At 49.2% G+C, this 14,436-nt stretch overlaps 2 protein-coding genes across 2 annotated transcripts in view; one reads left to right on the top strand and one right to left on the bottom strand.

Annotated features, from left to right (window-relative positions):
- Positions 1-3,647, top strand: part of MCAM (melanoma cell adhesion molecule) — a 15,925-nt gene extending 12,278 nt beyond the window's left edge. The window contains 3 exon segments of the mRNA XM_009329576.1: positions 592-733; positions 1,185-1,302; positions 2,187-3,647. Coding sequence (XP_009327851.1) covers positions 592-733; positions 1,185-1,302; positions 2,187-2,216 — 290 coding nt within the window. The 3' untranslated portion in view covers positions 2,217-3,647.
- A 9,921-nt stretch (positions 3,648-13,568) lies between these two features.
- Positions 13,569-14,436, bottom strand: part of CBL (Cbl proto-oncogene, E3 ubiquitin protein ligase) — a 36,467-nt gene continuing 35,599 nt past the window's right edge. Inside the window, 1 exon segment of the mRNA XM_009329575.1 lies at positions 13,569-13,849. Coding sequence (XP_009327850.1) covers positions 13,569-13,849 — 281 coding nt within the window.

The raw sequence follows: 14,436 nt of genomic DNA, 5'->3' as shown, positions 1-14,436 counted from the left end.
AAAAGGTCAGTCTCCTCACTGCGCTGGGTGCGTGCGTCCGTCAGCCCAGGCTGTGGTGGGAGCATGCCACCGATGGGAGTCACGCTCGCCTCTGGCCTGGGGAGGGAGCCTTGGGTGCTGGCTCTTGCACCGCATCTGTCACTGCTCCTCTCTCTCTGCCAAGCCGCGAGGGAAACGGAGGCTCTGTTTCCACCTGTTTCTGCAGAAGTGTGAAAGCTGCCTGCTTGTCCTCAGCCTGTAGCCCAGCGAGGCCATCAAGTGCGGCTTCCGGCAGCCCAGGCCCATTGGGCAAGGAAGCAAAGGGATGGCCTGATGTCTTGCAGGAAACCCTGTAAGCCATCCTCCTATGGCACGCAGGGGCATGGCAGCCAGGAGCAGAATGCAAAGTGCAGAAGCTGCCCTAACAGAGCATTTTTGTACTGACACCTGCATCCTGCAGGGAGCTGGAGAAGCACCAAGAACTGGAGTCCCCATGGTGCTTTCTTGGGGGAAGGGGTCCTTTTCTTGCCCCCGAGGGGTTGCAGTAACGCAGAAACTGGAGAGCATCAGGGTGGGACAGGCATTAACTTCTTCCTCTCCCATTGTGTTTAGATCAAAAGACACCAGAGAGCAAAGGGGTGATCATTGTGGCGATCATCGTCTGCATCCTTGTGGTGGCTGTGCTGGGGTCTGTCATCTACTTCCTGCACAAGAAAGGCAAGATCCCGTGTGGCCGCGCTGGGAAACAGGACATGTAAGCACTGCCGCCCGCCCTCCCAGGGAGCCCTTGGGGCCAGAGGTGCTTGCCATCACTCATGCTTCCCATCTCATTGCACCAGCCGCTCCCTGCCCAACGTGGAGGGAGGCAATAGTGCAGCCTCGGGGGGGGCACCGCGCTGGGGTCTTGGCAGCGCTTCCAGCTTCCCACAGCCTGGGGTCCGCACTGCCCGCCCTGCCCACACAGGGAGGCGATGAGGAGGACAGCAGAGTGGTAGAGCAGCCAAGGGACTCCTCCCCAGGGAGGGGCTGGGCAGCCCAAAGCTTTCTCTGAGCCGGAGCCTCCTTCACCCCTGGCCTTCCTCTGCCCCAGCCCCGCTCCAGAGCATCCCCTGAGATGGAGCCCCAGGGCTTGGCCTCGCTCAACCGGCCACGTGCCCTCTTTGGTATCGCCGACATGTCTCAAAATTGTCACCTCCCTCCCCTAGCACAAAGCCAGAGGCACGTAAAGACAAGATTGTAGTTGAAGTTAAGTCAGATAAACTTTCCGAAGAGGCGGGGCTCCTGCAGGGTGCCAACGGCGAGAAGAGCCCTGCCGCTGACCAGGTAGGACAGAGCATCGTGCACTGCCCTTCCCCAGGGCCAGGGCTGCTCCCAGGGCTGGGAGCGGAGGTGAGGAGTGGACAGGGGTGCATCGAGGTAATGCTTTTCTCCTCTCCGCAAGCTCCTCTCCCAGCACTCCCCACCCTGCATGGGCCTCCACCATCCATCATCAGCGCTCGAGAGGGGCTGTGGGAGGGAGGGGAGGTGACAAAGCCACAGGTCTCTGCTCCAAGGATGTAGGAGCAGCCCTCCCCTGCACACGTGCAGCTCTGCTCCGTGCCAGCCCCTGGCACCTCCTGGGAGCACACTGCCCGCTGCCCGACCTGCTTGGCACTGCCTCCTTCTGCGCTCCCTGGAGCAGGAGCCGGGTTCCCCGGGGGGCTCTGGGAGAAGGAACTACATAAACGTCTCTGGCCAGGAGTCAGAGCGGAGGCTGCAGGAACGGGCCCTGCTCTGGCACCTCTGAGCCAAAGCTCTCAGTGCAGGATGAGATGACTCTCCCGGGCCACGTGCTTACCTCTCACCTGCGGTCAAGAGCCACTGGGGGCTCGAGCAACTGTTCACGGTATCGGTGCCGGACCATCACGGTGCTAAGGCAGGGCTTGCCACGCTTTGCATGTCCTGTGGAGCCACAGGATGTGGCACCTGAGCCCGGTGCGGTTTTATTTGCCTTAGGCCAACCCCACCCTCGTCCTGCTGCCCACACAGCTCACGCTCACCCTTTGCCCTGGGGCAGATGCTCAGCCACCACGGGGTGGCCCGGGCCGGCGGCTCTCCCCCATTGCATTGCTGTCTGTCATGCAGACACTTGCAGTAGAGGACCTGGTTTTATGTTCACCCCTAACTGCTTTTTTTTTCCCCCCTCTTTCTGTTTTGGCGGACTGAAGAGCGAGAAATACATCGATCTGAGAAACTAGAGAGGGAATCTACTAAGTGCTTTCTTCCTTCAAACCTTTCCTGCTCTTGGATTGCCTTGTCCCACCCCTGCTCCAGTACCTGGGGAGCACGGCCAGAGACGATTACTGCGTCGCAGTGCTGAGCCCCAATGCGTGGGGGACACCCCCCGACTCACCTGTCCGTTACCTCAACCGTGGGCTTGCAGGTTGTCGACTTAGCAGCAGCAAAGCTGCACTTGCTTACTACTACAGAGAAGCCAACAGCAATATTAGAAAGAAATATCCCATTAAGCTACCTGGTGGAAGGATTTGAGGCTTTTTCAGGAAATCTGTCCTGTATGTGTGTGGGAAGGTTTTGATGTGTTTTACCCCAAACTTGCTCAGAAAAGCTGGTGAAATTTTACTTTTACTTTTGGGATGTCCCAGGCACCTTAGATGTAGTGGTGTGCAGGTTAGACGAGCGAAGAATGGAAGTGGTTTGTTAGAGCGGTGTTTGCCAGCTGCTGGGGAGGTGTTAGTGCTTTGCTTTTCCTTTTGAACTGTTCTTGTCTTGTTGGTTTAGCCCAGCGTGTCCTGATGGTGCTGTGTGGGTAGGGAGCTCCGCAATGGGTAGCTGTGATCCTACGGGAGGCGAGTGCCTGGCAGAGCAAGGGCAGGGGCGCCCATGTCTCAGGCACGTGCCAGACCAAGGGCTTAGCTTCTCTGGTTTGTAGCGTAGCCTTGCTGACGTGAGGGGGAGGGCTTCTCTGTCCCCACTCCCCAGGGAATTGGACTGCTTTTAGGGAGGCTGCACAGCTGCTGGCAACAGCGGCTCTCGGAGCGCCCCCCCCCCAATTTAAAACTAAGGAATATTAGGCGAGGGCCGGTTGGCGACGTCTCAGGGTTTTTTTTGTGCTGAACAATTACCAGCCCCAGGTAAAACTGGTTTATTTCTGTGCTTCGGTGGCACCTCTGGCCCCACAGCCAGGCCGGTGCTACAGCAGCTGAGTGGTGGAGAGGGGAGACGGGCAAGCAGCCTGCCTTTAGCTTCCGCTGCCGTGGCCTGTCCCAGCCCTCCCCCTGAAACATGGCTTTCCCTCCTGCCTCCTCCTAGAGAGATCAGCCCCCTGCAGCCCCTCCTTCTTCTAAGTCAGTCACGTACTCTCAGTGCTGTGCTGTCCACAAGCCTGTCACCCCCCCAGCCCTTCGGCAAGGGGCTGAGGTTAACCCTGGGCGACAGGAGAGATGTCCCCTCGCGCACCCCCAGCATCCTCTGCCGGTAGCAGGGAGCCGTGCAGCAGCCCGGCGGCCAGCGCCCTAACAAGCGGTGAGCTATACTCATGAGCTACAAGTGTTGTCGAAGCAAAAGCTTTGGTTTATATATATTTTTGTTGGATTGTGTGTAAATTTCCAGAAGTTTTGTCTGATACTTGCAAGGTTTTTTTTATATATGTGAAAATAAAGTACAAAGTTCAAAGCCGGGTTCTGAGTTTGTTCCCGCTAGCAGCAGCCCCACCGGGACTGTAAGGGCGGCGTGTCTCCCCTCTCCCCGCTCGATTTCAAGGCTCCCTTCCCCAGGAGCAGGTTAGCAAGGCCGGGTGGCACCGTGCACACTCCCACCTTTAGGCTTGCTTCCACAGCAGTGGGACTTTCACCTAGGAAATGGGCTTAAATCAGCAGACGAGCGTCAGCTCGAACCCCTCCTCACCCGGGCCCCGGCACTCGGGACACTGCTGAAGGTCGCGGTGGGCTGGCGGCTGCCGCCCCGGGGTCTCAGCCCGGCTGCTCTCAGCAAGGCATCTGCAGCGGCACATGCTGCCGCGGCACGGCTTTTGCCAGAGACAGCCCTTAGCCTCCCGGACGAAGCCAGCAGAACAGTGTTGGCTTAACCTGCTTAACCTTTGCACCGCGGCCGGGGCGGGAAAATGTATTCTGTTCGCTGGTAGTGGATGGTGCTATTAACAGGTGGTGGACAAGTCTGATACCAAATGCTAAGAGGTAGCGGTAGGTAGTGGCTAACGAGGTACAGATAGCTGTCAGTCGATAATCCTGCTGAGGTTCTAACAGATGACACGTTTATAGCCCCTGAAGCTGGTAACAGGTAACTGTATAGATTCTAATAGGTAATTGCATTAACAGCTAATACAGACACTAACAACTACCAATATACAATAAATCTACTAATGCATTCTAATAGGTAATCGTAGTATTAGATTGTAATCTATAATTACATTACTAGTGATGGTTGATACTAGAATACTGTCAATAGAATTTAATAGATCCCAACAGTAGAATCTATGAGAGCTAATATAGATGCTAATAACTACGCATAGATAAGTCTGTCACTAGATTCTAATAGATAATAAGACATTACGTACAGATAATTGTATTGATAGCTGCTATAGACACTAATAAATAGTAACAGCTTTTTCCCTTAAAGAATTCCAATAGATTATAACTGTTGTTCATATACTAGCTACTCTAGATCCTAATAGATGATTTTTACTGATATATTCTAATACATTTTCACTGGTAATTGTATTAATAGCTACTATAGATGCTAAATACAAATAGGTAGTTAGTTTATTAGATGCTAAGAGTAATAGCTTTCAATAGATAATTGCAATAATAGTAATACACGTATGAATAGATAATTATGTTAAAAGATTCTCATAGATTATGAGACAAAATTGTATGGCTAGCTACTAAGTATACTAGTAAGAAATTCCATTAATGAATTCTAATAATTCTAATAGATAATTGCATTAATAACTAATATCGATAATTCTATAAGTAGATTCTGTTAACAGAGTCTACTAGACTATTGTATTTCTAGCTAATATAGATACTAATAAGTACTTAATGAATAATAGCATTATTAGTTATTGGTAGATTATACAAGAAAATCTTTTTACCACCTATTGTAGATACTAATAAATCTACAAATCTACAAATACATTCCAATAAATTCTGATTTTAGGACCAATTACTGTAACTACTACTCATAGATAACTATAGTTAGATTCTAATAGATACTGTATAGGTTGAAATAGCTATTTGCTACTCCCTTTAGGGTACTAATACATAGTTCTATTATTAGAATCAATAAGAAAACTTTGCTACTTGCTGCTGTAGATGCTAATAATTACTAATAGACCGTTGTTTTAATAGAATAAAATCTAAAAACTGAATTACTATTAGTAACTGTTAGTGTCTACAGTAGCTGTTATCTGATAGCTGTGATATTCTAGTCTAATATAATCAATAAACAGAATTATCTGTTAGCGATAGCTACTATAAACAGTAATAATGCTAAAACCAACTCTGTTAGTGGATTCCAGTGGATACCAATAACCTGAACAAATAACTCTATTAGTAGGTTCTGTAGATACTGATAGTTACTCATCGATAATTGTAATATTAGAATCTAGCAAGTTCTAACAGAGAACTGTTTTACTAGCTATGATAGATACTAATAAGGCACTAATAAATAAATCCAGTTCTGCTGTTGCAGTGTTACCTGGTTCTGTCCCATGGCTGTGCTGGCTGCTAGGGTGGATGATAATAAACCCTAACAGACAACTCAGTCAGTACACTGGTTAGAATGCATCAGACCGCGCTAGCTAACTGTGCTCACACCTTCAGGAGGTGGTAATAACCACGGCTCTGAGAGGGAGACATAGTTCAACTTACAGATGACACCGCAGGACCCTGTGTGACCCATCTGATGCCTTTGACTCCATTTAACTAGATGGCTAGCGCTTGAAACCATTAAACCCCGCGTGCCCCCTCAGTTGAACCCAGTTCATATTATTTAACCCCTCTTATCCTCATTTGACCCCTGTGTCCTCAGTTGACCCTAATTAACCTCATTTGACCCCACGGTGACATCTTTGAGGGGTCCACGCGACCTCAGGTAACCCTCATGTCGTCAGTTGACCCCAATTAACCTCATTTGACCCCACGATGACGTCTTTGAGGGGTCCACGCGGCCTCAGGTAACCCCCGTGTCCTCAGTTGACACCTGTGTCCTCAGTTGACCCCAATAACCTCATTTGACCCCACGGTGACGTCTTTGAGGGGTCCACGCGGCCTCAGGTAACCCCCGTGTCCTCAGTTGACACCTGTGTCCTCAGTTGACCCCAATTAACCTCATTTGACCCCACGGTGATGTCTCTGAGGGATTCACGTGACCTCAGTTGACCCCCGTGTCCTCAGTTGACACCTGTGTCCTCAGTTGACCCCAATAACCTCATTTGACCCCACGGTGACGTCTCTGAGGGATTCACGCGACCTCAGGTAACCCCCGTGTGCTCAGTTGACCCCTGTGTCCTCAATTGACCCCACGGTGACAGCTTTGAGGGGTCCACGCGACCTCAGTTGACCCCCGTGTCCTCAGTTGACACCTGTGTCCTCAGTTGACCCCAATTAACCTCATTTGACCCCACGGTGACATCTTTGAGGGGTCCACGCGACCTCAGGTAACCCCTGTGTCCTGAGTTGACCCCTGTGTCCTCAGTTGACCCTAATTAACCTCATTTGACCCCACGGTGATGTCTCTGAGGGATTCACGTGACCTCAGTTGACCCCCGTGTCCTCAGTTGACACCTGTGTCCTCAGTTGACCCCAATAACCTCATTTGACCCCACGGTGACGCCTTTGAGGGGTCCACGCGACCTCAGGTAACCCCCGTGTGCTCAGTTGACCCCTGTGTCCTCAGTTGACCCCAATAACCTCATTTGACCCCACGGTGATGTCTCTGAGGGATTCACGCGACCTCAGGTAACCCCCGTGTGCTCAGTTGACCCCTGTGTCCTCAATTGACCCCACGGTGACAGCTTTGAGGGGTCCACGCGACCTCAGTTGACCCCTGTGTCCTCAGTTGACCCTAATTAACCTCATTTGACCCCACGGTGATGTCTCTGAGGGATTCACGTGACCTCAGTTGACCCCCGTGTCCTCAGTTGACACCTGTGTCCTCAGTTGACCCCAATAACCTCATTTGACCCCACGGTGACGCCTTTGAGGGGTCCACGCGACCTCAGTTGACCCCTGTGTCCTCAATTGACCCCACGGTGACAGCTTTGAGGGGTCCACGCGACCTCAGTTGACCCCTGTGTCCTCAGTTGACCCTAATTAACCTCATTTGACCCCACGGTGACATCTTTGAGGGGTCCACGCGACCTCAGGTAACCCCCGTGTCCTCAGTTGACCCCTGTGTCCTCAGTTGACCCCTGTGTCCTCAGTTGACCCCAATAACCTCATTTGACCCCACGGTGATGTCTCTGAGGGATTCACGCGACCTCAGGTAACCCCCGTGTGCTCAGTTGACCCCTGTGTCCTCAGTTGACCCTAATTAACCTCATTTGACCCCACGATGACGTCTTTGAGGGGTCCACGCGACCTCAGGTAACCCCTGTGTCCTGAGTTGACCCCTGTGTCCTCAGTTGACCCTAATTAACCTCATTTGACCCCACGGTGATGTCTCTGAGGGATTCACGCGACCTCAGGTAACCCCTGTGTCCTGAGTTGACCCCTGTGTCCTCAGTTGACCCTAATTAACCTCATTTGACCCCACGGTGACATCTTTGAGGGGTCCACGCGACCTCAGGTAACCCCCGTGTGCTCAGTTGACCCCTGTGTCCTCAGTTGACCCCAATTAACCTCATTTGACCCCACGATGACGTCTTTGAGGGGTCCACGCGACCTCAGGTAACCCCTGTGTCCTGAGTTGACCCCTGTGTCCTCAGTTGACCCCAATTAACCTCATTTGCCCCCACGGTGACGTCTCTGAGGGATTCACGCGACCTCAGGTAACCCCCGTGTGCTCAGTTGACCCCTGTGTCCTCAGTTGACCCCAATAACCTCATTTGACCCCACGGTGATGTCTCTGAGGGATTCACGTGACCTCAGTTGACCCCCGTGTCCTCCTTTGGCCCCAGTGTGACTTGTTTGAGGGGTTCACTCGCCCCCACGTGACCTGTGTGTCCTTAGTTGACCCCAGGTAACACCCATTGACCCCCGAAGGGCCTGGGGGGCGGTCAGCTGGGCCAGCTTGTCCTCATTTGGGTCTGTCTCATTTAACGGACCCTCCGGGCTCTGGAGCGCTGGAGTGTAACGGGGTGCGGACCCTGCCCGACTCGGCCGGACGCTCTAGGCTCTCCAGCCTCCACGGTGTCCAAGACCCACGCTTCAGGGCTGGCAGCGCCTGTCAGAGTCTCACGGGGTCTCCTCCCCTGTAAGATACTCGCACGGGGCCCCCAGAGTCTCACAAACTCCGGCGGGGTGTGTTGGACTCCAACAGCGTCTACCAGATTAGCACCCATTGGGCCCCACAATATTTGAAGTGTGTAATGTTATCAATGTATATGTAAGTCTGGATTTATTACGTATCCTTCATATGTCATATATAATTATATTCTCTAACTATGTAATATATATAATCACAGAAACGCTACGCAGTAATTACAGAAGTCTTTTCGAGTCTATAGTAATGTACTACCAGAGTCTGCGGGAGGGAAATGGAGCCCAACAGACTCCAGCAGAGCGGGACTGACGCGTTAGGGTCTGCTAGACCCCAACAGACACTGCAAAACCCGTTAGACCCTACCAGATTCCTACGGACTCCCTCGGACTCTGTTCACGGGGGGTCACAAACCCGCTGATGTCATTCCCAGACTCAAATAGGGCCCCGTGGATTACAGACCCCATTAATCGATTCTATTACAATACGTTAACTCTACCAATAGACTTACTAGTATAAACTTTCTGTAAATCTTTCCTGCCCTCTGTTTGTGGTATCCGTGATATGAGTTAGAATTTAACAGATAATTGTGGCGATAGTTAAAATAGGTACAAAGTCAGCTGCAGCCTGCGAGAGATCCCGGAGACAGACTGATCGTCCCAGACTTGGGCACCCTGAACGAGATGACTGAGGCAGGCTTGAGCAGGATATTCTTTTTCAGGACTCACAGAACCAACACGACACAGACGATATGCTACAACAAAGGAAATTTTATTTAAAAATAAAACTTTGTTTTGTTTTCTTTTTACTGACACAGGTGAATGAAATCCCAAACAAAGAAGCTCTTAGTGGGCAGCATACAAGAATGGAAACAATTAATAAATAACATTAGTATAACCTCTAAACATTAACAATGCATTTGCAAACAAAATGAGGACTTTAAACCAAGTGAACCTTAAAGCTCAGCTACTCTCTGTAAGAATATTTACCTTCTGTTTTTCCTTATTCTTTACAGATCTGAAAGGATTAAATACTGCTATTATATTTTTATATTAATGACACTATTATACTTTTTTAAAATATTTTGTGAAAATCTCAACATTTTTAACACTGATACTATACAAATTGGTATTTGTCATTCAAGAGAAAGAACAACTGTTCCTCCCCCACCGGGAATTTCAAAAAAGATTTCTATTAGGAACTTTAAAAATAAGTGTCCTTATTCCCCACTAATTTTTAAAGTGGCACCTTTAAGAAGGTGCCCTGGGAGTTGCATTTTTTCTTGCTCAACCGAAAAAAACATTTACAGTAATGACCCTGCCTCAGGATTAGCTACAGTAATGTAATCAGTCTAGTGCAGGAAGCAACATGCTGTATTCCGAGCCTGTCTGGCTCCCCCAAGGTAAGGGCTCAGTGAAGGACATGCAGAAAAGCTGTTGACGGTGAAAGCAAGTCCGCTGGTTCCCAGCAGAGACGCTCCACGCCTCAAGCCGCAGCACTTGCAGAGACAGACACGCAAGGGCAGTGCAGCAGACAAGATTTACCACACCCCTGGCAGGATACGTCTCGCTTCAGATTGCCATTCAGCTACAGTGGCACTGAACGTACTAAGTCAGCCGGAAACCCTGTTCAGAACAGATGATACTTGCCCGCTTCCCACAGCTACCTGCTGCTCGCTGTGCAGAGGCTCGTACTGGTCCCACAGATTTTGTGCCCAACTCTTACTGTACAAAGTGTTTTCTGCTCGCTTTGTGTCCGGGTTGACAGGCAGGGGGAAAACCAGCATTTTTCAGGAGCAGAACTCGTATTTTGTTACAAGCAAAACCAATCCTGTCCTACAATTCTACTGTCTTCACACCAAGCTTAGTACAGCACCAGTCCAGACAAGTCACTGTTAGTAACAGATAAAGCGGGAAACCTCCACAGTTGAAACGCTACAAAACACAGTGTCATAGTTGAAGTGACAATTGCCCATCTTTCTTGCCCCTTCTTTTCACCCCTTTCAAAGCAGTCTCGCGCTCAAAGGCGTCTTTACAGCTTGCCTAGTTCGGGCTCTTCGTTTTCACAGAGGGGTGGATACTCAGATCCAGCCTAGCGATGCAGCATTCTTAAGAAAGGCACTAGACATTTGGGTTTTTTTCTTTTTAAAGTAGCGTCATATAGTTAACTTCTTCAGAATAAAGATCAAGGAGGTGAAGGGAAAAAAAGAGAAATCAATCTTAGGCTTACCTTTCTGAAAGAACAACAAGAAAAACACACTGTACAGTGCCTGGATTGACTTCACAGAGCACAGCCATAAGACATGGTCAGCACCCTGCTGCACTTCAGTGGTACTAGCAAACGCTTACGTGTCTAAGGAAGAAAAGCCAAGACTTAAGTTTCTTAAATCAGTTTGAGACACAAACAGTGCACAGAAAGGACTCATGCAGAAAAATTAGTGATACATGCCACAAAGATTGCTCTCTCTAATCTCTAATACCTGGAACAATACCCATAGGAACGTCTCTCGGTACATAAACCCCAGAGACAGGCCTGTGATAGCTCTGCTAGGCATGATTTAATTTAACATTACAACAAGCCTGTAATAAAGGGCTTGTATGGGACAGGGCATCACTACTCCGATCACACACACTGTGCAAGACAAGAGTTAAGGCTTTCTAGCTGGCTGGATTTGGGCTCTTACGCAGCCTTGGCAGTGGCAAGAGTCACACGCCACACTTGAATACACTTGCACTGAGTTTACACAGCAAGTCAGAAACAAAGTGGCTCCAAACTCAACACGGAGCTAGTGGCAGCGCTGGAGAGAATACGAAAAAGAGAGAAATAAAACCGTAGTGCTCCCTCACAAAAGGGTTTTTACCTGGTTCTCCAGGACAAAGCCAGGAAATAACTCTCATACGCTAGGACCGGTTGCTCAGGCTCAGAAGTGTAATATGCAGATCTACTGAGAGAACAACCAGAGCTGCCCCACGTTCCTGCCTCAGCAGCACAAGTGCTAGGCTTGCTTCTCTAGAAGCTCCCACAGACACACTGACCAAGCCTGCCAGGCATAACTGGCAGAGCACTTCACACAGAAGGAGCAGGACTGGTTCACGATACCGCTGACTGTTGCATGTGTGGGCAGGGGAAAAAGAACAGCTCTTCTTCCCCGAGTGCAATATGCGCTGACATCTCCTTCTCCGTAACTCAGCACCTTCACCAAGGCCAGACACTGCTCTTGGCTGCGCCACTCTGCACCACTGCAGAGCACCATGCCCACTGACATAGATCTCATCAGTGTGCTGTGTTTGCGAGTTTCAGCCCTGGCCTCAAAATAGCAAAGGCGGTGATGGCCTGTAAGTGTTGCAGGAGATCTCCTTACGGTTTCAGAGAACATTTTCTTTACTACAGAAAGGAGGGGAGTAAAGAGAGGCAGTTCATGCTTTTAAACTGCCTGGAACCCACTGCATCAATTTATAAAGCTGTAGATCTAGTGAGAAACCTATACTCTACATAAAACACATTTTATGCTTAGTTTCCTTTGCTAATACTTGTTAAGTCCTCTCTGCAAATTGCAAGCTGTTGCTCTGAGATCTGGGCCCAGCTACTAGATTCTTTAAAAGGCGAAACTGCATCCAACTGCCATAATCACTCCAACAATATTTCAAGTTGCAACCCTTTGCCTAGTGACTACTGCTGCCCTTAGAGAGACGCAAATAATGCTAGACATGCTTCAAAAGGCTAATAGCCTCTCAGTGTACACAGAGCACTTGTTCGTCTGTCAGGCTCTGATATGTGCATCCCTACTTCATTTAAATCCTCTCAAAAGGACCCATACACTTCTCGCACATCAAGCATATATGAACAGAGTTAAGTAGCTGCGTATGCAAGTCAGTTTTTTTCAAAGTAACAGCTGAGTTCTGACTTTTAAAGCTGTGTGATCGTTTTACAAATACAGACGTTTCCCAGATCTGTTTTAACACAAGCTCTGGCAATACCTTAGAGTAATGGAAACGGAAAGAGGAGCCCCCATGTTGTTTCAATAGCCATGCAGGGAACTGCTGCATTTCTTTTACTGCAAAGCAGGTAAGATACCAACAAACACATCAGCTGCATCTACCAATTCCACAAAACAGCCTGGCACAAAGACAGCTGGCTCCCACAAAAGCTCTCTGAAGGAGATGATGGAATGTGCATGAAGGCCACTAGTCTGCAACAGCAACCATGCAATTAAGATAAATAAAACATCTTATTTACCAGGTGCAACATTCCTAGAGAAAGAGCACATGGGAGTGTCCAGTGACGGCTGCTCAAGCCCAGCAGGGCCACAATCAATTTTGAGCATTGAAGCACAAAATGCTCAAGGCTATAAAAGGAAAAGCAGCAGCCAGTTCTTTGCTCTCACTCAAATTCTTGCTACCCTCTCCCACCCCTCAAAAACACGCAAAACTTTCAGCACATCTAGCTGCCTGGAATCTAGTGCTGCTGGCAAGAGGACTCATGAGAGAAATCCAACTCCCAGCACTGTCAAGATCAAAATGCCTGACAGAAGCTAGTCATGCTACCTCCAGGCAAAAAGGGAGGACTTGAATCACAAGCAATAAATGCTATTATTACAGGCAAGAGGGAAAGGCCATGGCAAACAGGAAGCAATCAAAAGATTCTTCCAAGGTCTCTTATTTATTCCCAGCAGAAAGTGACCTCCCAGCTGCTCTAAAAAGCCTGAGCCAGACACACAGCAGCGAACAGATCCAAACCTAGTACCATGAACCACAGGACACACCACACCGACCTCGAGACTTTGTTTCTCAGAGGATTCACTTAGAATTCACAGCACAAAACACTCCCCCCAGCCTCCAGGGCATCAGCTCGGGGATCCCTTGTTGCAATACCTTTCTCTGCCAACACCCTGGAAATAAATCTGTTCTCTTAAACAAGAGGTAGGGGTAAAGGACTCCAAGACATACACTGTATAAAACACCATTCTGCTCCATTTCATTCCACTGCTTTGAAATCTGGAACCACAAAAACCTGATAACTGATTCTCTTAAGAGGCAGGACTGACCTCAGCACGAAGTCTCTAAAGGAACCCCCTTCCCCTTTGGTGCGTAGCTGGGCTATGGCTGCCCAGGCAGTTGGTCCACAGAAGTTGTAGGTGTGGAGGCAATGTGCTATGTGGCCACATGCGCAGGGGAGGAAATGGAAACAAACTCCCGGAGAATATTCTTGGCCATTTCAATATTGTTATGTGCAATGACCAGTGCTTTCTGAATGTCCTGATATGAGTAGCCTTGGCTCATTAGATTCTCGATCTCACTGGAGAGTTGCAGTGACGCACTGGTCCCACTGCTGGCTCCGCCTGTTTGGCAGCTCCCTGCTTTCCGCTCAGAATTTATTCTCCGTGGTAGCGGCTTTGGCGGCCTTTCTGGAACTTGAGAGCCATCTGAAAAACCTGGAAGGAGAAACAAACACATCACTTCAAAAAAGGACATGTGATTCTTGCTTGGAACAAAGCGGGAATGACATTAGACTGATAAATGGCACTTCAAAAACATGCCACTGAAAGCTACGCCACTTTCTCCAACCAGCCTGTCCTCTCACACAACGGTACAGATTAGCTCAGCTTCCCCTCTCGTGTGCAAAAATGGCTACGGAGATTTTTTTTAATTAGGAGGCCACATCAGTCTCATTTATTAAGATAAGACCACATAAATTGACAAGGGATATATGCGTGCATGTGAGCAGAGCTCAGATATCAGCCTTAGAATAAGAAACAGAGACCTGCTGGGAAAATATGACACACAGAATATGCAACTTCACCAAACATCCCATTTCTTTCTAGAGACAGCAACCCCCAGTTTAACTGTCCAGATGCTGATCTATCCTCACAGAACTGTTGCCCACATTGCAGCGTGCTGAGGGAGTGTATGTACAAAACCAGATCTATTAGTTACAACCCATTCATCACAATTGCTCCAGCAACTGAATTATGTTCTCTGAAGGGTCTGCTCCTCTTCCTCTGCCAGCCCATCAGCAGGC

Source organism: Pygoscelis adeliae, unplaced genomic scaffold (assembly GCF_000699105.1).
Source record: "Pygoscelis adeliae isolate BGI_AS28 unplaced genomic scaffold, ASM69910v1 Scaffold268, whole genome shotgun sequence".
In the NCBI taxonomy this organism is placed as follows: Eukaryota; Metazoa; Chordata; class Aves; order Sphenisciformes; family Spheniscidae; genus Pygoscelis; species Pygoscelis adeliae.
Note: the sequence above shows the minus strand (reverse complement) of the source record. Positions and strands in the feature narration are given on the sequence as shown.